General features: G+C 37.6%; 1 protein-coding gene and 18 non-coding genes across 20 annotated transcripts in view; 7 read left to right on the top strand and 12 right to left on the bottom strand.

Annotated features, from left to right (window-relative positions):
* The window catches only part of LOC129273626 (septin-5-like), a 40,049-nt gene that overhangs the window by 6,289 nt on the left and 8,669 nt on the right, over window positions 1–25,091 (top strand). For both annotated transcript variants that reach the window (XM_064113169.1, XM_054910694.2), the window contains exons 2-7: window positions 602–701; window positions 6,809–6,895; window positions 12,543–12,666; window positions 15,326–15,460; window positions 21,335–21,452; window positions 24,228–24,329. In XM_064113169.1, the coding sequence (XP_063969239.1) occupies window positions 650–701; window positions 6,809–6,895; window positions 12,543–12,666; window positions 15,326–15,460; window positions 21,335–21,452; window positions 24,228–24,329 (618 nt within the window). In that variant the 5' untranslated portion in view covers window positions 602–649. The remainder of the gene's footprint in view (window positions 1–601; window positions 702–6,808; window positions 6,896–12,542; window positions 12,667–15,325; window positions 15,461–21,334; window positions 21,453–24,227; window positions 24,330–25,091) is intronic.
* TRNAL-CAA (transfer RNA leucine (anticodon CAA)) lies at window positions 7,011–7,094 on the bottom strand. Its single transcript has one exon. It is a non-coding gene; the product is annotated as a tRNA-Leu (tRNA).
* On the top strand, window positions 7,251–7,333 carry TRNAL-CAG (transfer RNA leucine (anticodon CAG)). The gene has a single exon. It is a non-coding gene; the product is annotated as a tRNA-Leu (tRNA).
* On the bottom strand, window positions 7,640–7,722 carry TRNAL-CAG (transfer RNA leucine (anticodon CAG)). The gene has a single exon. It is a non-coding gene; the product is annotated as a tRNA-Leu (tRNA).
* On the bottom strand, window positions 8,913–8,996 carry TRNAL-UAA (transfer RNA leucine (anticodon UAG)). Its single transcript has one exon. It is a non-coding gene; the product is annotated as a tRNA-Leu (tRNA).
* TRNAL-CAG (transfer RNA leucine (anticodon CAG)) lies at window positions 9,167–9,249 on the top strand. Its single transcript has one exon. It is a non-coding gene; the product is annotated as a tRNA-Leu (tRNA).
* On the bottom strand, window positions 9,915–9,997 carry TRNAL-CAG (transfer RNA leucine (anticodon CAG)). The gene has a single exon. It is a non-coding gene; the product is annotated as a tRNA-Leu (tRNA).
* Window positions 10,090–10,172, bottom strand: TRNAL-CAG (transfer RNA leucine (anticodon CAG)). The gene has a single exon. It is a non-coding gene; the product is annotated as a tRNA-Leu (tRNA).
* Window positions 10,264–10,346, bottom strand: TRNAL-CAG (transfer RNA leucine (anticodon CAG)). The gene has a single exon. It is a non-coding gene; the product is annotated as a tRNA-Leu (tRNA).
* On the bottom strand, window positions 10,439–10,521 carry TRNAL-CAG (transfer RNA cysteine (anticodon GCA)). Its single transcript has one exon. It is a non-coding gene; the product is annotated as a tRNA-Leu (tRNA).
* On the bottom strand, window positions 10,614–10,696 carry TRNAL-CAG (transfer RNA leucine (anticodon CAG)). Its single transcript has one exon. It is a non-coding gene; the product is annotated as a tRNA-Leu (tRNA).
* TRNAL-CAG (transfer RNA leucine (anticodon CAG)) lies at window positions 10,788–10,870 on the bottom strand. Its single transcript has one exon. It is a non-coding gene; the product is annotated as a tRNA-Leu (tRNA).
* On the bottom strand, window positions 10,963–11,045 carry TRNAL-CAG (transfer RNA leucine (anticodon CAG)). The gene has a single exon. It is a non-coding gene; the product is annotated as a tRNA-Leu (tRNA).
* TRNAL-CAG (transfer RNA leucine (anticodon CAG)) lies at window positions 11,133–11,215 on the bottom strand. The gene has a single exon. It is a non-coding gene; the product is annotated as a tRNA-Leu (tRNA).
* On the bottom strand, window positions 11,309–11,391 carry TRNAL-CAG (transfer RNA leucine (anticodon CAG)). Its single transcript has one exon. It is a non-coding gene; the product is annotated as a tRNA-Leu (tRNA).
* Window positions 16,340–16,422, top strand: TRNAL-CAG (transfer RNA leucine (anticodon CAG)). The gene has a single exon. It is a non-coding gene; the product is annotated as a tRNA-Leu (tRNA).
* Window positions 17,279–17,362, top strand: TRNAL-UAA (transfer RNA leucine (anticodon UAA)). The gene has a single exon. It is a non-coding gene; the product is annotated as a tRNA-Leu (tRNA).
* On the top strand, window positions 20,738–20,820 carry TRNAL-CAG (transfer RNA leucine (anticodon CAG)). Its single transcript has one exon. It is a non-coding gene; the product is annotated as a tRNA-Leu (tRNA).
* On the top strand, window positions 20,897–20,979 carry TRNAL-CAG (transfer RNA leucine (anticodon CAG)). Its single transcript has one exon. It is a non-coding gene; the product is annotated as a tRNA-Leu (tRNA).

The raw sequence follows: 25,091 nt of genomic DNA, 5'->3' as shown, positions 1-25,091 counted from the left end.
ATTTTCCTTCCTTTGTATGTACATGTATCCTTCCTTATAGGCCTAGACGAATACATTATACCTAAATGTAAAAAAAGGTCGATGAATAGGTGTTTATACGGAATTCCATTGGTCATACACAGATAATATTATGTCAGCGTTTTCGTTTTATAATATAACGGTATAAAAGACACATTAAAATAAATTACTTATATTTTTTCGTTACTTAAAACAATAAAAATTGTTTGATGGCTCATTTTATTACAACCACTTTACCATGTTTACCATTTATTTTGCTTGCACCGTTAATATAATTTCTGTTCCATCAAACTTATATCGAGTCTAGATCTAGAGCTTGTGTTTTTACTCGGTTACATGCATAATTATTTCATTTTGCGACTTTTATGCGACTGGATATGAGCAAATGATTTCAATCACAATCATTATAAGTCTTAAAATTTGCAAGCAACCCAAATAATCGACATTTTTAAAATACATTTTTATTGAGATTTTGTTAATGGAAGTTACGATGATTAATATGTATTTGAATGATTTATGAAGACATTTTTTTATTTACCCCAGTGAATTCAACTAAATCGTTAATTTATGATTACCTTTACAGGGTCATTCGGGCAGGGAGTACGTTGGGTTCGCCACCCTCCCGGAACAGATGCAGAGGAAATCAGTTAAGAGAGGGTTCGAGTTCACTCTTATGGTGGTTGGTAAGTTGAACGTACCCTCATACTACCTGATGGAGAGAGTCGATGGTGAATGTGATACGGTAAAGATGATTAGTAGGAGGAGGAAGTGGAGGTGGAGGAGGAGGATGACGACGATGATGATGATGATGACGACAACGACAACGATGATGATGATGATGATGATGAAGATGATGATGATGATGATGATGATGGTGATGATGAAGATGATGATGGTGGTGGTGATGGTGGTGATGATGATGATGATGAAGATGATGATGATGATGATGATGGTGATGATGATGATGATGATAGTGATGATGATGCTGCTGCTTGATGTTGCAATGTGTATGGTAGTGATATTTGAAGACTTGGTGGTGATAATGGTAGTGGAAATTGTAATAGTGGTAATACCGGTAGTGATGGCGTTGTATGCTGACAGGGATACGGTTGGTGTTGATGTTGATGGTGGTACTGATGAAATCTAACGGATCCATAATAACAACTTGATCATGTTTAACTTAGTGGTGATGATGGCGATATGATGGTGGTGGTTGGTGGTTGGGTTGATTGAGATGGTAGAGGTGATGATAGAGGTGGTAGTGCATGTTTTTAGACATGTAGATGGTAGCAGCAGTTATGGTATAGGTTTGACAACATGTTGGCAGTGGTAGTTATGATGGGAATTGTCTTTGGCATATAATCAGATAATGTGGTGATGGTAGTGGCAGGTGGATTTGTTGACGATGGTGAATATGCTTATGGTGATACTTGGATTTCAGTCTTGATGATTTTTAACGTATTGTCCGACAAAATTGTCATAATTTTATGTGCAATGACTACTGGATAAAATATGAGCATGTCGACATTGTAATATCTTCTCTGTATCCGATAGTTCCATTCCATTCCCAGTGGTCACTCTGCTTTTTTATTAAATCCATTCATCGTCTTTTTAGCCTGTTTTATATTCAAATCATAATCTTACATATAGACTTCCTCCTCCATTTGCTTGCCCTCTGACCGCCCCTTCTACCATGTCTACTAAAGTAGATAATGCTTTCGTCTTAATTGCATACATCGTCACCATGAGATGGGGTACATCCAGGATTTCGTTAATGAGGGGGCATACATGAAATGGGACGATATATTCAGAATTTCCTGACAGGCCCTCAATAAAAAAATTCACTCCATAAACTACTCCCAAAATAAGATAACAAACAAGCAAATATATTGTTTCTTAGAAAGGGGGTCTGGCTGCCTAATTATCGTGCAGGGGGAAGGGAACGTGCCCTGGATTGGCGCCTGTCATGCACATATTGCATATACTCGGTAGATGAGATATGATATACGTGAAGGAATCACATCACCTGCGGTACTCCATCATATTCCATCAATGTCATATATCCCAGGGTCATCATGTTAAAAGATACCTCGAAGACGTTCCGAGGTAGAGAGATTGAAGAGGTTATTTTAAGTTCCCTGTCCTCGTCATCGTTATGAAAAAAACTGTCTTGCACGTTTATCATTTTTAATTATGGTTTATCTGTATACCTAGGACAATGCGTGACAATTATTGGCACTTCCCAAGCACAAGTCCGATAGATAAGCTTCTGGTGAATCTGTTATTCATAGGGCGTATGGCATTTATGGGTCAAATTTCGACCAAAATTAATGTATCTTGCATCATTTGTAAGAAATACATTTGAGGCGTAGAAATATATATATTTTTTGGACACAGTTGCACTTCCATATACTTAAGCCCCCCCCCCCCCGCCAGCCACCAATTCCTCTCTCAAAAGCATGGACCCCCACTACCATTCATCCATCTATCATTCCATCCATTTATCAATTTATCCATTCATCCATCTATCTATCTATCTATCTATCTATCTATCTATCTATCTATCTATCTATCTATCTATCTATCTATCTATCTATCTATCTATCTATCTATCTATCTATCTATCTATCTATCTATCTATCTATCTATCTATCTATCTATCTATCTATCTATCTATCTATCTATCTATCTATCTATCTATCTATCTATCTATCTATCTACCTATCTATCATAATGACAGAATGGACCAAATAGGGATTACTCAATGGCACTGAGCCTATGAAACATATTGATGAAGTGGCACGATGATTATTTTTATTTTGGTTTAAATATTGATAATATTAAAAAAGATATTGTATGGACCCTATGACTTACCGTGAATACATATGCAATATTATTATGCATATCATATCAAATCACGATATGACAATATACAGTGATATATCAAACAGCTCTCGTATACTACCTACTCTGCATTCGACGTAATTTTCAATGCATCATTTGCTATTTTCATAAATATGTTTGGCATGCCAAATTCTTTAAATTCCGTGTTTGTTCGAAGAGTACAAAGAACGCCGCAAAGTAGACTAGATGATATTGGAACACTATATACGAAGTGGGAAATATTATATATTATACACTGACCGCAAACAATATTGACTGCACTTTGAAACCGTAGCTATATCTAAAATTATGTACACGCGTTGGCCATTTTGCCTTGAAGTGAAATTAGATAGAACTTTGAGAATCGAATTCCTTATTTTAAGTCGTCGATGAGAGTGAGATGATACGCTTGTACTTATTTCTGGAGAAGAAAAATATACTTTAATTTGTATGATATTTTCAGAGCCCATTTTCGGTAACGAATTTTGGATGCAATGACAAATCTGCCTTCAAGCAATAAAATAATATGACTGTTTATTGTTTGCAAAATTACGTTGTTGACACATTATCATGAAACATGGCCCATGTATCTTAATAATGCAGTCTATTTACTGGTTATTAATAATATCCTAAAAGGGAATTACCCTTCTCTCCCCTAACAGTTCGTGCAATGTTTTCACTAATCATGCTAATAGTGTAAATTGGTTTGAATCCTTCTGTTCTATGATTTGACGTAATTATATATCATTAACGCGATAATCGGATAATCTGATGGGCCTAACACCATGGATCTCTCTCCAGGTTCATGGCACAATACAAAGAGAGAGAGAGAAAAAAAAGAGGGGGAGAGAGAGAAAGAAACAGAGGGGGGGGGAGAGGGGGTGAGAGATATGAGCAGTGTAGTCAACTCGTAGATTTTGAACGCCATTTGTGATCCACCTATCGTGCATATTCAAGTTCGATCGATGAACACTAGCTTGCTTATCCCGAAATCCCCAGAAAATAAATCTAAAATAAAACTGAACTTTATATCCAGAAAAAACTCCCGAAATCATAAACCCAAGTCGCAATTCTTTCTAATAATAGACTAGAATGGTGTAGGGGACAAGGGTACACACTACATGCAATGAGGCGGGTAAAAGTTGTTATTCCGAAATATTGGTCATTCCAAAACTGAGTTCGATAGGTCCAAAATGAAGTTATACTGTTAATAAAATTATTTATCACTAATGAGGCTTTCTTTTTTCGGATTATCGAACCTTATTTCATTTTTGTCTCGCCTGCATAGCAAAGCGAGACTATAGGAGTCGCTTTTCTGACGGCGGCGTCATCAACATTGAAATCTTAACCAAGATTAAGTTTTTGAAATGTCATCATGAATCAGAAATTATATGGACCTAGGTCATGAAACTTGGGACATATTATGGGTAATCAAGTATTATTTGCCTGAGTTTCAAGTCACATGACCAAGGTCAAAGCTAGGTCATTTAGGGTCGATGAACTAAGACCATATTGGGGGAATTAATATAGAAATCTTAACCAAGGTTAAGTTTTTGAAATGTTGTCATAACTTCGAAAGTATATGGACCAAACACTTGGACATAAGGGTAATAGCGTATCACTGAAGATCCTGCCAGAGTTTCAAGGTCAACGAACTTTGGTCATGTTGGGGTTATTTGAGGAATTGTCATCATAACTTTGAAATGTTATGGATCTAGTTCATGAAACATGGAAATAAGAGCAATCAAGTATCCTTGGATATCATGTGCAAGTTACAGATCACATGACCAAGGACGAAAGTCACTTTGGGTCAACGAACTTTGGCCATGTTGGGGTACTTGAAGAATTGTCATCATAACTTTGAAATTTTATGAATCTACACATAACATTGATATATTTTAAATTACTAAAAGGAGTATGTATATTAGTCAGTTTCATATAGACCTTCTTTCCCTTCTGTGTTTACGACTATATTAATGCCCAACTTCAATCAATTCGATTTAGACATGACGTTTATAACAACTTTATATACTCTACGATATCCCCAAATCGAAACTTAAACTGAGTTCACATCGACAAATACTCCATTTGTATTTAATTCTAATAATCCGCTCTGGGTCAAAACACCATCCATTTGGGTATATGGAAACCTGTCTGAAAATAGAACTGTCATTATTATTCTGATGGCTATTTACTAATCCTCAGTCACACCAAAGATATCGACTCCAAACTGACCGATGGTATGCCATTGGAAATAACGTAATAGCTTTCGTCAATCTGGACTCAATTGTATCAGTGTGACTGGAGCATCTCTCTCCAATAGACCATGAAATAGTTTCAAATCAAAATTGAAGGACAATGCACTGAAATTAAACTCTCAGTCGAATGACATTGATTAATGTCATCGAATTAATCTAACAATCTGGGGCCCCGTTTCATTAAACAAAATTATTATTATAACAAAATTGCAATGAAAGTTCAAAGTAACTGAAATTATTCAATTTGATTGGCTGATAGTGAACTTGTAATAGAAGTTGTGCATTTGTTATTATAACAAATGCTTTATGAAACGGACTCATGATGACTAATTGTCCGAATGCATTGTTCTCTATAAACCCAACCCACCCAATTGTTTCAGATAAGAACACCGCTTTTTTAAAGCCCCCCCCCAAAAAAAAAAAAAAAAAAAAAAAATCTGGAATTATGATTTTCTTTATCCCCCCTCTCTCCCTTTCTCGTACTCTCTCTCTCCCGTTCTCCACCTCTACAACCCCCTCTCTATCTCACTTTCTCCACCTCTGTATATCACCCCCCCCCCTTCTGTCTATTTCTCTTTCCCTCCACTTTCTTTCTATTTAACACGTTTAAAGATAAGCACTGTCATGTTCTTGTCAAATTAAAACCTTTAAAAAAATTACACGATCGTCTTGTAATTTGTCGCCAAAATAAAGACAAATTTTTACGTGATTTTCTTTTTTTTGTAAATTCGAATGATGAGATTATATTTTTAAAAAGTGCAAGATGCCTTGCTGTTAATTCTGACATCTAAAGAAATATGAATTTATTTCAAATTTTGTGTTCCAAATTTTCTTTGTGGGAGAGGTTGTTTTCTTTTCACTCGGCCTGTCACTATGAATACATCTGAATCATGGACCTATTACAATAGGTCCATGATCTGAACACAGGCGATTACCAAATTTACAATTTTCTACACTGGCGAATTGGTTCAGAAAAACAATTTTTCCTCGAGAGATCGGTCATTTCCTCTCTCAGTGGGATCTTATATGTCGACTAACTTGACCATGAAATTGGCATATACAGTATATGTATATATTCTTTAAAAGTTTTAAATTCCACTCTTTTTGGTTATACTTTTGAATATAACATTGTCAATTATCATCGAGATGTGGTACATCTTAGAAAAATACCAGCAATGATGTAGATGAGTCATTCTTTCCCAGTCCCAAACGATTGTGAAAATTAGATAAAACATAAATAAGGAGGCAATATAATAAAATAGAGGAAATAAAAATAATAGTCATGGTGGAGGTGAAAATTAAATAAAAATAAGCATGCTAAGATAAAGAAAAAGAGGGAGTGGGTGAGTGGCTATGTGGGGGAGATAAAGGAAGTGAAAGTAAGAATAGAGGGGACAGAAAAGAGAGAGGGGGAGGGGCGGGAGGATGGAGGGAAGAAACTGTATGAATACATGAAATATACAATCGTGTATGATTATTAAACGTGATAAGATTTTAAAATTTTATTCAAACAAACTCTTACCTGTAACGTATGTCGACTACCAATCACACTTTCTCTCAAAAAAAAAATCGTCATGACCCAATTATTTTTTCTTCTTTTTCTCTTTCACTTTGTTTTGATTTGTTTTCTTTCCTTAACTCGTAAATAGGCGAAACTGGTCTTGGTAAATCGACACTTGTCAACAGTCTTTTTCTCACGGATCTTTATAAAGACAGAGCATCGCTAAACGCAGAAGGTAAGTTAAAAAAATTACTTCCTCGTGTTGATTTAGATAAGGGAAAACCGAATAAGCTAAACATCGAACAAATATAATTATTCGTTCTTTCTTCAAAAAGATGATGAAAAACATATGTCAGGAGTGGGATTCGAACCCACGACTACTTTAGTAGAGTACGTTTTGAGCGTATCGCCTTAGACCACTCGGCCATCCTGACTCATATGCTATGTTTTGAAATTTTGGCTGTATTTGTTTATTTATTTTTGCATTCATGTGTTTCTGCAGTCATTCTCTGAAATGTTTGAATATCATTGTGCAATACAATCCTATCGGAATGTTTCGGACTCACAAGCACGCCCTCTCTGTCAGGCTAGTCAGGATGGCCGAGCGGTCTAAGGCGCTGCGTTCAGGTCGCAGTCTTCTCTGTAGGCGTGGGTTCGAATCCCACTTCTGACATAATTTTTTTTAAAGAATAAAATTATGTTGTTTACTTTATCCTTAATATGTCAAAATGTTAGGTAATATTAGATAATCTATTCCATCTCAACTTGCATATTTCACTGTTTCGAGCTGTGTCATAAATAATTTCATGGTGAACAAATAAAGGTCCTCTTCCGAAGTAGTTTCTTTTTTACCCACAAAAATAAGATAAGTTTCTGTGAATGGCCCCACAGATATATGTTTACTCAATATAGGTCTAATAAAATGGTATATAAGTATTGTAAACATCCATGCTCAGGATGTAAGAGCGATTAAAAAGTATGTCAGGAGTGGGATTCGAACCCACGCCTACAGAGTAGACTGCGACCTGAACGCAGCGCCTTAGACCACTCGGCCATCCTGACTTATTTGTCTTCAAAGAGCATGCTTTAGACCAAATTTGATAGAACTTCGTGGCATTGCATTATAGCAAAATCCCTTTTTTCAATGATTACAAGTGATAACTAGCATATAACCATGGAGGTTGAAAGATATAACGAAACACAAATGCATAACAGAATACTTTGCAGACAATTTTATAATACATAATTAACATATAAATAGTGAGTATCTGTTTGAATGGGGGATTCCCTAAAAAGTATATAGGTTGTAAGTTGTATAACGTGAACCCCCTCCCTAACATTAACTGTTATTTGCCTACAAAGAATTAGGCCTACTGATAACGTAGAACAAGAACAAATAAAAAACAAAACAATTACAAATAAAACAAATCAAATGAAAAATAATAGTAATCATGGTAATAACATGATACAAGACATGCAAGAAGGCCGCTGCATAAATCAAATTCTAAAATGAAATATTGAACTAAATACAATCTTTGACCCTTTAACATGTTACTTGAACTTTATTAAAATTGTTCGTTATTCAGCATTCCGATAATACTTTATTATGCTCCAGTCTGACACTTCCAAAGTTAAGTTGAAATGATATGTCCTTGCTGTTCTAAAGCAGCATTGAATGGAAAATGACATTTATTCTTTAAAAAATTAATTTTACTGATATTTTTATTCTATTGGAATATTTTTCCTTCTAATCCCAAATCGTCCACCAATTTCATGCACTATTAAGTCTTCCGCTTAACGATATTAATCGAGGGTGTTATAGATAATGCGTTTAATAGGATTATTGCAAAAGAAAAAAACAACATCTAAGCATCTAGAAAGAGAAGTATGTCGATTATATTGCAAAACCTCCCAAATAATGAATGATATAATTTATCAAGGATTGGTTACAATGAATTAAGAATATAAAAGGTCTACGGGGATAGTTTGTATATCTCAATGTACAAGTCGTAAACAATGAAAACAACATTTTAAGTTAAGAAGAAGAAGAAGAAGAAGAAGAAGAAGAAGAAGGAGGAGAAGAAGAAGAAGAAGAAGGAGAAGAAGAAGAAGAAGGAGAAGAAGAAGAAGAAGAAGAAGAAGGAGAATGTTTCCTATCATGTTGATTTAGATAAGGGAATAAGCTAAAATATTCAAGAAAAAAATATCATAATTATTCGTTCTGCTTTAAAACGAGGATGAAAAACATATTATGTCAGGAGTGGGATTCGAACCCACGACTACTTTAGTAGAGTACGTTTTAAGCGTATCGCCTTAGACCACTCGGCCATCCTGACTTACACAGTAATTTCCATTTTGTGTATTTATTTATTTTCGTATTCATGATCTTCTTGCAACCATTCACTGAAATATTTGATTATTATTGTGCAATACAAGACAATCAACATGATGAATACATCCTATAGGAGGGTATCGGAATCACATGCACGCCAACTCCAGCAGCAAAGTCAGGATGGCCGAGCGGTCTAAGGCGCTGCGTTCAGGTCGCAGTCTACTCTGTAGGCGTGGGTTCGAATCCCACTTCTGACATCGAATATTTTTAAAGTAAAATACATCGTTCCCACTGCCTTTCGTAGCTGATCGCAAATTTTTTGGGGGCATCCAAACGTTTTTTTAAATCATCACGATTGTCACGACTGACCTTAAGCTCTGATAAGATCTGACATGATAACTATACGATTACTACCGCGATTTAGACTGCGATTTCATTCGTGGCTCAAATCGTGACAGTGGGAACCAGAAGTTACATGTCAAAGTGTCTGCTAAGTCTTGAGCCTTCCAAAATTTGTTTTACAATCAAAAGGATTGCCACGACTTACCTCAAGATCTGATAAGATATGACACGATCATTACGATTAATTCACGTTTTAGATCACGGTTTCAATCGTGGCGCAGATCGGGACAGTGGGAACTGGGTATAAGATAATTTTCTTCCATCTAAATTTGCGTATTTCACTGTTTTGTGTCATCAATAATTTCATGGTAAACAAACATAATTTATGTCCTCTTCGAAATATCTTTCTTTCCACAAAAGCAGGTTTGTTTTGTAATTAATCTTACATAATCTGTTTACCCAATATTGGCCTAGATAAAGGATATAGTTGTGAAGTATATAATAATCCATGATGTGTTCAAGATGAAAGACCAATAAAGGGGGGTGATTTTCGTAATTTTAATTTATAAAAAGTACGATGTGTCAGGATTGGGATTCGAACCCACGCCTACAGAGTAGACTGCGACCTGAACACAGCGCCTTAGGCCGCTCGGCCATCCTGACTTGATTTGCAACGGAGGGTGTGTTTCCGATTGAATTCGATTGATTATCTTTTTTTTAAATATGATTTTGATTAATTTATATAAAATATAATGTGTCAGGAGTGGGATTCGAACCCACGCCTACAGAGTAGACTGCGACCTGAACGCAGCGCCTTAGACCGCTCGGCCATCCTGACTTGCTGTAAAACGGAGAGTGTGTTTCCGATTGAATTCGATTGATTATCTTTTTTTTAATATGATTTTGATTAATTTATATAAAATATAATGTGTCAGGAGTGGGATTCGAACCCACGCCTACAGAGTAGACTGCGACCTGAACGCAGCGCCTTAGACCGCTCGGCCATCCTGACTTGCTGTAAAACGGAGAGTGTGTTTCCGATTGAATTCGATTGATTATTTTTTTTTTTAATATGATTTTGATTAATTTATATAAAATATAATGTGTCAGAAGTGGGATTCGAACCCACGCCTACAGAGTAGACTGCGACCTGAACGCAGCGCCTTAGACCGCTCGGCCACCCTGACTTGCTGTAAAACGGAGAGTCTGTTTCCGATTGAATTCGATTGATTATCTTTTTTATAAATATGATTTTGATTAATTTATATAAAATATAATGTGTCAGAAGTGGGATTCGAACCCACGCCTACAGAGTAGACTGCGACCTGAACGCAGCGCCTTAGACCGCTCGGCCATCCTGACTTGCTGTAAAACGGAGAGTGTGTTTCCGATTGAATTCGATTGATTATCTTTTTTTAAATATGATTTTGATTAATTTATATAAAATATAATGTGTCAGGAGTGGGATTCGAACCCACGCCTACAGAGTAGACTGCGACCTGAACGCAGCGCCTTAGACCGCTCGGCCATCCTGACTTGCTGTCAAACGGAGAGTCTGTTTCCGATTGAATTCGATTGATTATCTTTTTTTTAAATATGATTTTGATTAATTTATATAAAATATAATGTGTCAGAAGTGGGATTCGAACCCACGCCTACAGAGTAGACTGCGACCTGAACGCAGCGCCTTAGACCGCTCGGCCATCCTGACTTGCTTTAAAACGTAGAGTGTGTTTCAGATTGAATTCGATTATCTTTATTTTCATATAATCTTGATTAATTTATACAAAATATAATGTGTCAGGAGTGGGATTCGAACCCACGCCTACAGAGTAGACTGCGACCTGAACGCAGCGCCTTAGACCGCTCGGCCATCCTGACTTGCTGTAAAGCGGAGAGTGTGTTTCCGATTGAATTCGATTGATTATCTTTTTTTTTAAATATGATTTTGATTAATTTATATAAAATATAATGTGTCAGAAGTGGGATTCGAACCCACGCCTACAGAGTAGACTGCGACCTGAACGCAGCGCCTTAGACCGCTCGGCCATCCTGACCTACTTATCGGCGTGATTCCGATTAAGTTTGATAGGGCTTGATTCCTATATTCAATGATGTAAATGATAATCAAAATAATAAAAACGAAAAAAAAAAAAGAATACTTTACCAACAATTTTCAATACATAAAGAATGAGTAAGTATCTTTTTTAAATTGGGGATTCACTAAAAAGCAAAGATCGTAAGTTGTATAACGTGAATCCCCCTCCCTAACATACCTAAAGAGAGAGAGAGAGGCACACACACACAAACATGCAATAACTGTTATTTGCCTACAGATAGTTAGGTCGAACGATAACAAAGAACAAGAACTGATAAAAAAACAAAACAAAGACAAAGAGAATAAAACAAATGAAAAAGAATCAATGAAATCATGACACAAAAAAAGAATGCTGCATAAATGACATTTTAAGACGAAAATGGTGAACAAAGTACAATCTTTGACCTTTGATCATGTTATATGAACATTTATTAACATTGTTCGTTATTCAGCATTCCGGTAATATTGTATTATGTCCCAATCTGACTTTTCCAAAGTTAAATTGAAATGCTATGTCCTTGCTTTTCTAAAGCAACATTGAATGTAAAATGACGTCTATTATTAAAAAACATAATTTTACTCATATTTTGATTTGTTGGAATATTTTTCCTTCTAATTCCAAATCGTCCATCAATTTCATGTACTATTAGGTCTTCCGCTTAACGAAATTAATCGAGGGTGTTAAAGATAATCCATTTAATAGGATAATTGCAACAACAAGAAACATCTAAGCAGAGATCATGGAATTAGAAAGAGGAGTATGTCGATTTTATTGTAAAACCTCCCAAATAATGAATCATATAATTTATCAAGGATTGGTTACAATGAATTTAGACTATAAAAGGTCTACGGGGATTATTTTCATATGAATGTGAGTCGTGAACAATGATAAAAAACATTTTAAGTTGAGAGAAGACGAAGAAGAAGAAGAAGGAGGAGAAGAAGAACAAGAACAAGAACAAGAAGAAGAAGGAGGAGCAGGAGAAGAAGAAGAAGAAGAAGGAAGAAGAGGGGAGAATGAGAAGAACAAGCGTCATCGCTTTGAATTATATATCTGATTGATTGCTTGCTTGTTTATTCAATTTATTTACCCTTTTTTCCTCATGACAGAGCGAATAGATAAAACAGTAGAGATCCAAAGATCATCAATAGACATAGAAGAACAGGGCGTGAGATTGAGACTAACAGTGGTCGATACACCTGGGTTTGGAGATTCAGTTAACAGTGAAAACAGGTACGTTACATGCAACCACCCCACCCCTTCCAGGCTTCCACTATCACCACCTCACCCTTCCACCATCACCACCTTACCCTTCCACCATCACCACCTCACCCTTCCACCATCACCACCCTACCCTTCCACCATCGCCACCTCACCCATCCACCATCACCGCTACACCCTTCCACAATCAGCACCTCACCCTTCCACCATCGCTACTACACCCTTCCACCGTCACCACCTCACCCTTCCACCATCGCCACTACACCCTTTTCAATTCAATTTCAATTCAAGTTTATTTTGCTCTCTGCATAAAATGAACACAAGTGTGGTAAAATACATAGGAACAAAGTTTACATAACATCAAAGACATAAAAAAGCATTGAGAGGGAAGCAGCCAAAAAGGAAAAGAATATCCTTATAAAAAGGCCGACCCAACTTACTTTAAAAAGAATAATAATTATTGACAATATCAAAAGTAAAAAAAAAACAATTAGAAGACAATACAAAGGCATAGATACACAAATGGTAAGATTTAGATTATATATATATATAAATATTTACAAACAGGTTTAATTATCAAATATAAAGTTTCTGAAGTTATCACTTGAATCCATCACCACCTCACCCTTCCACCATCGTCACCTCACCTTTCGACCATCACCACCTTACCCTTCCACCATCACCACCTCACCTTTCCACCATCACCACCTCACCTTTCCACCATCAGCACCTCACCCTTCCACCATCACCACCTCACCCTTCCACATCACCACCTCACACTTCCACCATCACCACCTCACCCTTCCACATCACCACCTCACCCTTCCACCATCACCACCTCACCCTTCCACCATCACCACCTCACCCTTCCACCATCACCACTGTACCCTTCCACCATCACCACCTCACCCTTCCACCATCACCACTTCACCCTTCCACCATCACCACCTCACCCTTCCACCCCCTTCCACCATCACCACCTCACCCTTCCACCATCACCACCTCACCCTTCCACCATCACCACTACATCCTTCCACCATCACCACTTCACCCTTCCACCATCACCACTTCACCCTTCCACCATCACCACCTCACCCTTCCACCATCACCACCTCACCCTTCCACCATCACCACCTCACCCTTCCACCATCACCACTTCACCCTTCCACCATCACCACTGTACCCTTCCACCATCACCACCTCACCCTTCCACCATCACCACCTCACCCTTCCACCATCACCACCTCACCCTTCCACCATCACCATTTACACCCTTCCACCATCACCACTACACCCTTCCACCATCACCACCTCACCCTTCCACCATCACCACCTCACCCTTCCACCATCACCACATCACCCTTCCACCATCACCACTTCACCCTTCCACATCACCACCTCACCCTTCCACCATCACCACCTCACCCTTCCACCATCACCACCTCACCCTTCCACATCACCACCTCACCCTTCCACCATCACCACCTCACCCTTCCACCATCAACACATCACCCTTCCACCATCACCACCTCACCCTTCAACCATCACCACCTCACCCTTCCACCATCACCACCTCACCCTTCCACCATCACCACATCACCCTTCCACCATCACCACCTCACCCTTCCACCATCACCACCTCACCCTTCCACCATCACCACCTCACCCTTCCACCATCACCACCTCACCCTTCCACCATCACCACCTCACCCTTCCACCATCACCACCTCACCCTTCCACCATCACCACCTCACCCTTCCACCATCACCACCTCACCCTTCCACCATCACCACCTCACCCTTCCACCATCACCACCTCACCCTTCCACCATCAACAAATCACCCTTCCACCATCACCACCTCACCCTTCCACCATCACCACCTCACCCTTCCACCATCACCACCTCACCCTTCCACCATCACCACCTCACCCTTCCACCATCAACACATCACCCTTCCACCATCACCACCTCACCCTTCCACCATCACCACCTCACCCTTCCACCATCACCACCTCACCCTTCCACCATCACCACCTCACCCTTCCACCATCACCACATCACCCTTCCACCATCACCACATCACCCTTCCACTATCACCACCTCACCCTTCCACCATCACCACCTCACCCTTCCACCATCACCACTTCACCCTTCCACATCACCACCTCACCCTTCCACCATCACCACCTCACCCTTCCACTATCACCACTTCACCCTTCCAACATCACCACCTCACCCTTCCACCATCACCACCTCACCCTTCCACCATCACCACCTCACCCTTCCACCATCACCACCTCACCCTTCCACCATCACCACCTCACCCTTCCACCATCACCACCTCACCCTTCCACCATCAACACATCACCCTTCCACCATCACCACCTCACCCTTCCACCATCACCACCTCACCCTTCCACTATCACCACCTCACCCTTCCACCATCACCACCTCACCCTTCCACCATCACCACTTCACCCTTCCACATCACCACCTCACCCTTCCACCATCACCACCTCACCCTTCCACTATCACCACTTCACCCTTCCAACATCACCACCTCACCCTTCCACCATCACCGCCACTCCCATCCGATAGTTTTATCATTCCTAAATTTGTATGATCTTTATATTTTGATGTTGATTTTTATTTATCTTGTTTCTTATATAGTTGGGGTCCAATTATCTCTCACATAGAAAGTAAATTCGAGCAGTATTATCGAGATGAGAGCGGGCTGAACAGAAAGAATATAATAGATGACCGAATTCATTGCTGTCTTTATTTCATATCACCGTATGGTCATGGGTAAGATCATTTCCATTCTTAATTTCTTGAATAAGATCAGTGTTAAAAGTTAAGGACGAATTCAAATTCAGATTCCTAACTTTCTGCCTTATTTTTTTTTTTTTTTTTATAAATCTATTTATTTAAATCAGTTTTTTTTACACAGGGTAGCCCTTTCAGTTATAGAACTGATTTGCAAAGAGGCCCTGCATTTGCCTTAATTTATAATCTTTGATAATTATTTAGATATATTGCCTTTACCAGCTTATGTTATAGACAATCTAGTAACGTTTTGATAGCCATGATAGCAGGGGGATGGGGAATGCATCCCCAAACTCTTCCGGTGGGGGATGTTGTATGTATGCTACAGTCATCCTCTCAGGTTCCAAATTAGATAAACAAACGTACTGATATCAATTTTTTTAACCAAGTGCACACCTAGTTACCAAGAATGCGTAAAGCAATTTCATTTATTTGAATGCAGGATAAAAGAGCATGATTAAAAGCCTTGCTCACGGGCATAGGTACGTGCGGCGGCCGGGGATCGAACCCCGAACTTTCCCCTTATAGTCAGGCGCCTTAGACCACTCGGCCACGACACCTCAAATTTAATATCAAATTGATAGCAAACAATCGATGGACTTGATTAATTCATCGATTATAAAAACATATAAAGAATATAAAAAAATCAAAGAATCTGATTTTTTTTTCCGATTACGAAATCATTATTAATGACATTCAATATTTTACAATCATCCAAAGCAAATCATGCAGATGCAATGAATAAAGATTTCGTTTAATGATCAATTTATTTATTTGTGGATAATGATCTCGAGTGCCAAAGGGGGAAATCAATGTGTTTCGATTAAAGAAATTAAAATACTACGCTCATGAAGCAAAGTCAGGATGGCCGAGTGGTCTAAGGCGCTGCGTTCAGGTCGCAGTCTACTCTGTAGGCGTGGGTTCGAATCCCACTCCTGACACATCACCCTTTTTATTGGTCTTACATTTTGAACACATCATGGATGTTTACAATACTTCACAACTAAATCATGTATATAGGCCCTTATTGGGTAAACAGATATAACTAATCTCATTTTGTGAAAAAAAGTACCTCGAAAGAGGGCATATTTGTTTACCATGAAATTATTTATGACACAAAACGGTGAAATACGCAAATTTAGATGGAAGAAAATTAGCTAATACCCAGTTCCCACTGTCACGATTAGCGCCACGATTGAAACCTTGATCTAAATCGTGAATTAATCGTATCGATCGTGTCAGATCTTATCAGATCTTGAGGTAAGTCGTGGCAATTCTTTTTATTGTAAAATTTTTTTTGAACCGCTCAAGACTTAGCAGACATTTAGACATGTATACCTGGTTCCCGCTGTCACAATTTGAGCCACGATTGAAACCGCAGTCTAAATCGTGGTAGTAATCGTAGTTATCATGTCAGATCTTATCAGAGCTTGAGGTCAGTCGTGACAATCGTGATGATTTTAAAAAAAATATATTTGCATGCCCCCCCCCAAATCGCGATCAGTTACGATGTATTTAAAAAAAATATATATTTGATGTCAGAAGTGGGATTCGAACCCACGCCTACAGAGTAGACTGCGAACTGAGTAGACTAAGGCCGAGCCTTAGACCGCTCGGCCATCCTGACTTTCCTGACAACAGAGGGCGTGCTTGTGATTCTATACACTCCGATATGAGGTATTCATCATGTTGATTGTCTTGTATTGCACAATAATAATCAAATATTTCAATGAATGGTTGCAGGAAGATCATGAATACGAAAAGAAATAAATACACAAATTGGAAATTACTGTGTAAGTCAGGATGGCCGAGTGGTCTAAGGCGATACGCTTAAAACGTACTCTACTAAAGTAGTCGTGGGTTCGAATCCCACTCCTGACATAATATGTTTTTTATCATCTTTTTAAAGAAGAACGAATAATTATGATATATTTTTCTTTAATATTTTAACTTATTCCCTTATCTAAATCAACACGAGATAGGAACTTAACTTTATTATTTTAAACTTACCTTCTACGTTAAGCGATGCTCTATCTTTATAAAGATCAGTGAGAAAAAGACTGTTGACAAGACAGTGCCAATTTACCAAGACCAGTTTCGCCTATCAATACGTTGAGAAAATAGAACAAAAGGAAACAAAGTGTTAAAGAAAAATAGAAAATATCTAGGGTCATGTCGACTGTACTTGAGAGAAATTTCGATTGTTAGGTGTTTGACATATACTGCAAGTAAAAGTTTTTAACATAATTTGTATGGTTTTATCACGTTTATGAAATAGTTTTATATATTCCATGTATTCATCATGTAGTTCCCCTCCCAATCCCCATCCTCCCACCCCACCCCCTCTCTCTTCTCTCTCTCTCCCTCTCCCCGTTCTTCCGTTACCTTCACTTCCCTTCCCTCTTCTTGATCACCCCCTTCCCCAACTCCCTTTCCCATTATCTCTCATCTCTTCCTCTCTCTTAGCATACTTATTTTATTAAAGGACAAGTCCACCCAAACAAAAACTTGATTTGAATAAAAAGAGAAAAATCAGACAAGCACAATGCTGAAAATTTCATCAAAATCGGATGTAAAATAAGAAAGTTATGATATTTCAAATTTCCGCTTATTTTTAACAAAATAGTTATATGAACGAGCCAGTTACATCCAAATGAGAGAGTCGATGACATCACTCACTCACTATTTGTTTTGTATTTTATTATATGAAATATGAAATATTTTTATTTTCTCATCATTGTCATGTGAAATGAAGTTTCATTCCTCCATGAACACTTGGATTTCCATTATTTTAATATTTTGTGCTTCATGCAAGGAGGTCCCAATCGTTAAAATCGTAAAAATTGATATATTGAATAATTCAAACAATAAAAAACAAAAGAAATAGTGAGTGAGTGACGTCATCAACTCTCTCATTTGAATGTAACTGGCTCTTTCATATAACTATTTTGTTAAAAATAAGCCAAACTTTGAAATGTCATAACTTTCTTGTTTTACATCCGATTTTGATGAAATTTTCAGCATTGTGCTTGTCTGATTTTTCTCTATTGATTCAAATCAACATTTTTCTGAGGTGGACTTGACCTTTAAATATTCCCCTCAATCATTATGTTCTACAACCCCTCTGTTATATTCTATTGCCCTCTTATTCATTTTTTTATTCAAACAATCGTTGGGGACTGGAAAAGAATGACTCATCTACATCATATGATTGTTGGTCCTTTTATAAGCTGTACCACATCTCGATGGCCATTGACAATGTTATATACTAATAACATTCAAGAGTATCTATAGAAAGTGGAATTTCGAACCTCCAAAGAATAAAATCCAGGTACATTCCCAAATAGTGGGAATTTGATATATATATGCCTGTTTCATGGTCAAGTTAGTCGACCTAGAAGAACCGATTGAGAAAGGAAATGACCGGTCTCTCGAGGAAAATTGTTTTTCTGAACCAAATCGCCTGGACTGGATGGAGAAAATTGTAAATTTGGACCTGGTAATCTTCTGTGTTCAGTTGTATTCATAGTGACAGGCCGAGTGAAAAGAAAACAACCTCTCCCACAAAGAAAATTTAGAACACAAAATTTGAAATAATTCATATTTCTTTAGATGTAAGAAATAACAGCAAGGCATCTTGCACTTTTTAAAATACCGTCATCATTCGAATTCACAAAACAAAGGAAATCACGTAGAAATAATGTCCTTATTTTGACGACAAATTACAAGACTATTGTGCATTTTTTAATAAAAGATTTTAATTTGACACGAACATGACAATGCTTATCTTTTAAACGCGTTATAGGGAAAGAAAGTGGAGGGAAAGAGAGACAGACAGAGAGGGAGGGAGAAAGAGTGGTATACATAGGCAGGGAAAGTGAGATAGAGAGGTGAGAGTGGTAGAGTTGGAGAACGGAAAGAGAAGGGGGGTAAAGAAAATTATAATTCCAGATTTTTGTTTTTGCTCTTTTTTTTTTGGGGGGGGGCTTCAAAAAGCGGTGTTTTTATCTGAAACAATGGGGCGGGTTCGGTCTGTATAGAGCAATGCATTCGGACGGTAAGTCATGGGTTCAGTTTTATAAAGCATTTGTTATAATAACAAATGCACAACTTCTATTAAAAGTTGATTATCAGCAAATCAAATTGAATAATTTCAGTTACTTTGAACTTTTATTGCAAATTTGATATCATAACAAGTTTTATAAAATGGGGCCCCAGATTTTTAGATTTATTCGATGACATTAATCAATCTCGTTGACTGAGAGTTTAAATCAAGTGCATTGCCCTCCAATTTTGATTTGAAACTATTTCATGGTCTATTGGAGAGAGATGCTCCAGTCACACTGGCAAAATTGAGTCCAGATTGACGAAAGCTATTACGTTATTTCCAATGGCATACCATCGGTCAGTTTGGAGTCGATATCTTTGGTGTGACTGAGGATTAGTAAATAGCCATCAGAATAATAATGACAGTTCTATTTTCAGACAGGTTTCCATATACCCAAATGGAGGGTGTTTTGACCCAGAGCGGATTATCAGAATTAAATACAAATGGAGTCTTTGTCGATGTGAACTCAATTTAAGTTTCGATTAGGGGATATCGTAGAGTACAATTATAAAGTTGTAATAAACGTCAAGTCTAATTCGAAATGATTGAACTGGACATTAGTCTTTTTTGGTAATTCTGAAGGGGGTAGGCCTATATGAAACTGGTTAGGAATACTCCTTGCAGCAGTAAATTTGAAAAAATGCACTTAATTGATTTTATCACGGTGTGATTAATGTTATGTAAGGACATAAATTGGTTTCATACTGATTTTATGGATAAGAAATAAAGATATTTATGTGAATCAAATAAAGAGATCGCTCATTCATTCAAAATGTTACCTGTATTATTATGTCCCAAATCGTGAAAATGTGAGTTAAAAAGAATCTTCAGAACAAGATTTCATTTATCATGTTTGTTGAAAACATCACCCATTGTTTTTTTTATAATACACAAAAACAAACTCCAACTTTCTATTGTCTTAACAGCAGCATGATGGGGGGTTCATTATTTTAGAATGTTCGTCATTCTAAAGGTTCATTATAAAGGTATGTTATTCAAAAACGCAAATTGCATAGGGCCTTTACAAAAATGTTCTCTGTAGGCATTGGTTCGAATCCCACTCCTGACATGTTATATTATTGATTAAAATTATGAACATAAATAATCAGTCGAATTCAATCGGAAACACACTCTCCGTTGCAAAGCAAGTCAGGATGGCCGAGCGGTCTAAGGCGCTGCGTTCAGGTCGCAGTCTACTCTGTAGGCGTGGGTTCGAATCCCACTTCTGACAAAATATATTTTACATAAATTGATTAAAATTATAAACAAAATAATCAATCGGAAACACACTTTTTGTTGAAAAGCAGGTCAGGATGGCCGAGCGGTCTAAGGCGCTGCGTTCAGGTCGCAGTCTACTCTGTAGGCGTGGGTTCGAATCCCACTCCTGACACAATATATTTTATAAAAATTGATTAAAATTATAAACAAAATAATCAATCGAATTCAATCGGAAGCACGCATTCCCTTGAAAAGCAGGTTAGGATGGCCGACCGATATAAGTTTCAGGTCGCAGTCTACTCTGTAGGCGTGGGTTCGAATCCCACTCCTGACACGATAATTTTGCCCATATCCTTTGAACTATTTTATTTTGTTATTAATCTTAGATGTTTACACTGTTCAAATATTTTGATTTTAGAATAAATTTGTATATTATACAGAGATTATGGAAATATAAGTAATTGATTCGGCCTGTTTTCTAATAATCTCGATATGTTGACGAATACGATTTTCTTAATTTATTTCAGGTTAAGACCGATTGACATTGAATTCATGAAAAGGCTGCATGACAAAGTCAATATCGTGCCGATCATCGCAAAAGCAGACTGTCTCACCAAGGCTGAAGTTAAAAGAATGAAAGACAGGGTAAGAATGGAAAGAAAGTGTGAGTTATCGATTGATCGTTGTTTCTTTACCTTGTACGTTTGGGATGACAAAGTTTTTGCACCGCGATGCAGAACGGATTTAAGAACACAGTAAATGTATTCAAAATGCCCGTCAAATGACAACGAACAGCTGGGAGTTCTTTGTCGAAAATTGGTGAACCAGAAAAGCAGTTTCGTCCTTAGTTTCGAAGCTTCGCTGACGAAAAAGTATGCAAATATGCCCGTTTGTCCAGTGTCAAAGCCGAAACTGCTGGTTTTATTCACAAATTGTATACTTCTTGGTTGTACTTTGTCATGAAGGACATTTTTAATACGTTTACTGTTTTTTTAACCTTCCGTACATCGCGGAGCAAAAATTCCTTAATGTCATGCACAATCCGATAGACGAGAGCCAGTTCAACTTCGGTCGCAGGATATCTTACCTTTCTCTAATTTCATTGATTAACGTGGCTTTCTCCTCCTCGGTGAAATTTGCTTTCCTCGACTTTACCTCCATCTTGAGATCGTTATGATGCGATTTTTGTTTTAACACGTAAAACGCATAGACTTTTTACCGCGGAGCAGCTGTTACGTTCGCAACAAAAGTTGCGTGACGTCACATCATTTCCTCGTGACGTCATATAATTTGAGACTTTGGCTTAGCCATATCGTCTGACTTGAGACAAACGTCTTAAGTTTATGGAATATCGTTAGGGAAGATTTCTTAGACAAGCAAAATGCTAAGACAAATTGCTAAGACTTAAGCAAAAATCTTATCTCGTTTATGGAATACGGGCCCTGGACCCAAACTTCGAACCTCTACATCCATTCGTCACCACCATCGACAACATTTCCCGTCGCAAACAAAGGAGAAAAGCAGCAACAACAATTAAAAAAACCAACTCAGGGGAGGGGGGGGGGGGGCGGGGTGGGCACGCGTACCTTCCGCCACCTTTATCCAGGGGCGGATCCAGCCTTCGCCAATAGGGGGGCCCGGAATTTTTTTATCCACATTTTCCCCGATCGGCCGCTCGAAGTTAATTTTTGTTTATTATATATATATATTAATATAATATCATAAGCCTTATTTAAAAAGTGCGAGCGCGAAGCGCGAGCTGAACATTTTAACCTTTTTTTTACCCGAAGAATGGATAAGGAAAAGTTTAACTAAATAATTGATGCGAGCGCGAAGCGCGAGCTGAAAAAAATCGAGAATTAAAATCGAGATATTTTGTAAATTATGAAAAGGATGAGTAATTGGAAATCTTCCTACATTAATAATGCGAGCGCAAAGCGCGAGCAGAAAAAACTATTTTTAATATATGTTTTTATCTGATCAAAAAAGGATCTGTTAACGGCTGCTTGTTAGCAATGAAGACGTTACATATTGTAACTATCAAATAATGCGAGCGCGAAGCGCGAGCTGAAAATTTTGACATTTCTACCTTTTTGTAATCGTGAAAAGGATAAGTATATAAATAAACAATTGATGCGAGCGTGAAGCGCGAGCGAAAATAATCTGGACAGTCTATTCATGTTTTATAAATCATGAAAAGGATCAGTAAATGGAAATTTCCCTACATTAATAATGTGAGCGCAAAGTGCGAGCAGACAATTTTTTATATTGTGATCTGAAACTGGATAATGATTTAAATAAAGAACAATTTGCGGATCTGAATAAACGCGTGTTTCAGATTTCGACCTAGTATTTGGGTATTCTAAATACCTTTCTTCTCATGAAAATCAATAAAGCGAGTGCAAAGCGCGAGCTAAAAATATATGATATCCCCATAAAAAAGGGTCAATTTAAGCTCTGTATCAAGCACTTTGTGGGAAAATTGTGAGGTGGATATGGATCACAGTTAAAAAAGGGCTGATATTACATTGAGTTTTTATATAGGACCGGGACATTCTATAGGGACATTATGTCATCATATGAAAATGATGACTATCTTCCTATTTCTCTTCTTAAGCATGATAGCGCGAAATCTGTTAATATTATGGCCTGCAATCTGGATGTTTAAAGCACTTTTGTAATTATGAATAAGATGCATGAGTTAAATATCTTTCAACAATCAATGCGAGCGGAAATCGCGAGCCGAAATCTTTGATAAACTGTTATCAAAATTGGGGATTTTAATATACATAACTCACCCATCAAAATGCGAGCGTGCAGCGCCAGCTGATAAGTTTTGACAATCTGACCCGAATAATATTCAGACCATAAAACAGAAATTTTTACAGAGCATTTCTTAAAAATCAATTTGTAAATCAAACACAACAAGGAAAGTTCAATTTCCGAGCTGAAATATGTTTTGTATATTGACTTCAAAATTTGATATTTTAAGCTCCATATTGAGCAAGATATGTAAATCACCTAAAAGGCAATGCAAGCGCGAAGCGCGAGCGAAAATTTTATATCCCGACATGAAAGATTTTTTTATTATTTTCTAAGTCTTCCCCTCATCTTATTTTATTTACTCGTCTTCCTCCTCTTATGTTTCCCTTTTTTCTCCTCTCTTTTCCCTTTTTCTTTTTTTTTCTTTTTTTCCCCCTTTTTTCTTTTTTTTGCTCCGCCAATAGGGGGGGGGGGCCTTCGCCCCCCCTGGATCCGCCTATGTTTATCCGCGACAATATGTGATGTATTAATAAGCGTTGCATCGAAATTTTAATTTTTGTAGTAATAGTGATATTTTAGCAAAATAACAATATAATCAAGAATTAACTACTCGATACGGTTGTCATCTCATCTTCTCCCCCCCCCCTACCCTGTCAGGTATTACGAGAGATATCACAACATGAGATCGGTATCTACGCATTCCCTGATTGTGAGTCGGACGAAGACGAGGAATTCAAGAAACAAGATCGAGAACTCAAGGTATATAGGAATCGTTTCATTTGCCACTGATTCTCGCTGAAAACTGTTATAAGCTACTGAAATCCGTGCATTTGATTGGCTGAGAGTGATTTTGTCAGTGAAAATTACTGATAAGACTCTTCATCTGACGAATTTTTAATGTTTCCACTCCTTCGTGAATTAGAGAATTTAAGTTCATTTCAACATTTCCAAGCATGAAAGGGTGGAAAGGGGTAAGTCATTCCTTAAATTAAGGCCGAGGAGTGACGGTGTTTTTCTCTTCTCCCTCTTGTTGTTGTTGTTCTTCTTCTTGTTGTTCTTCTGGTTCTTCTTCTTCTTTATCATCATCATCTTCTCCTTCCTCCTCCTCTTCCTCCTCCTCTTCTTCTTTAAAAAACGTCTTCTTCTAAAAAAAAACGCTGTCTTCTATGCCCTTTTCACCCTTTCCGTTCCTTTTTCAGAGTTTCTTTTTCCAACGAAGTCAGGAATAAAGTAGGGCGATTTTCTGCCTCTAGTTTATCTCTAAAGTGTTTTTTGTTTACAATACAGATTGGATTTTCACTCAAGCGGGTGGTATCAATTTATGATAGATATTGTATGATTTAAAAAAAAAATGATAAGAACAAGCTGTTTGTTTACATTTCATTGAAATTTATTGTTTATTATTTTTTACCGAATTATATTGGTAGCTATTCTTATATTATTGTGAACTCATCGGATCACATTTTCGCGGAGTTCCTTATCAAGTCATAAAGAGTATTTTAATCCTGCTTTTTTCAGTTT

Source organism: Lytechinus pictus, chromosome 2, assembly GCF_037042905.1.
Source record: "Lytechinus pictus isolate F3 Inbred chromosome 2, Lp3.0, whole genome shotgun sequence".
NCBI lineage: Eukaryota > Metazoa > Echinodermata > Echinoidea > Temnopleuroida > Toxopneustidae > Lytechinus > Lytechinus pictus.
This window is presented reverse-complemented; position numbering and strand designations above follow the sequence as displayed.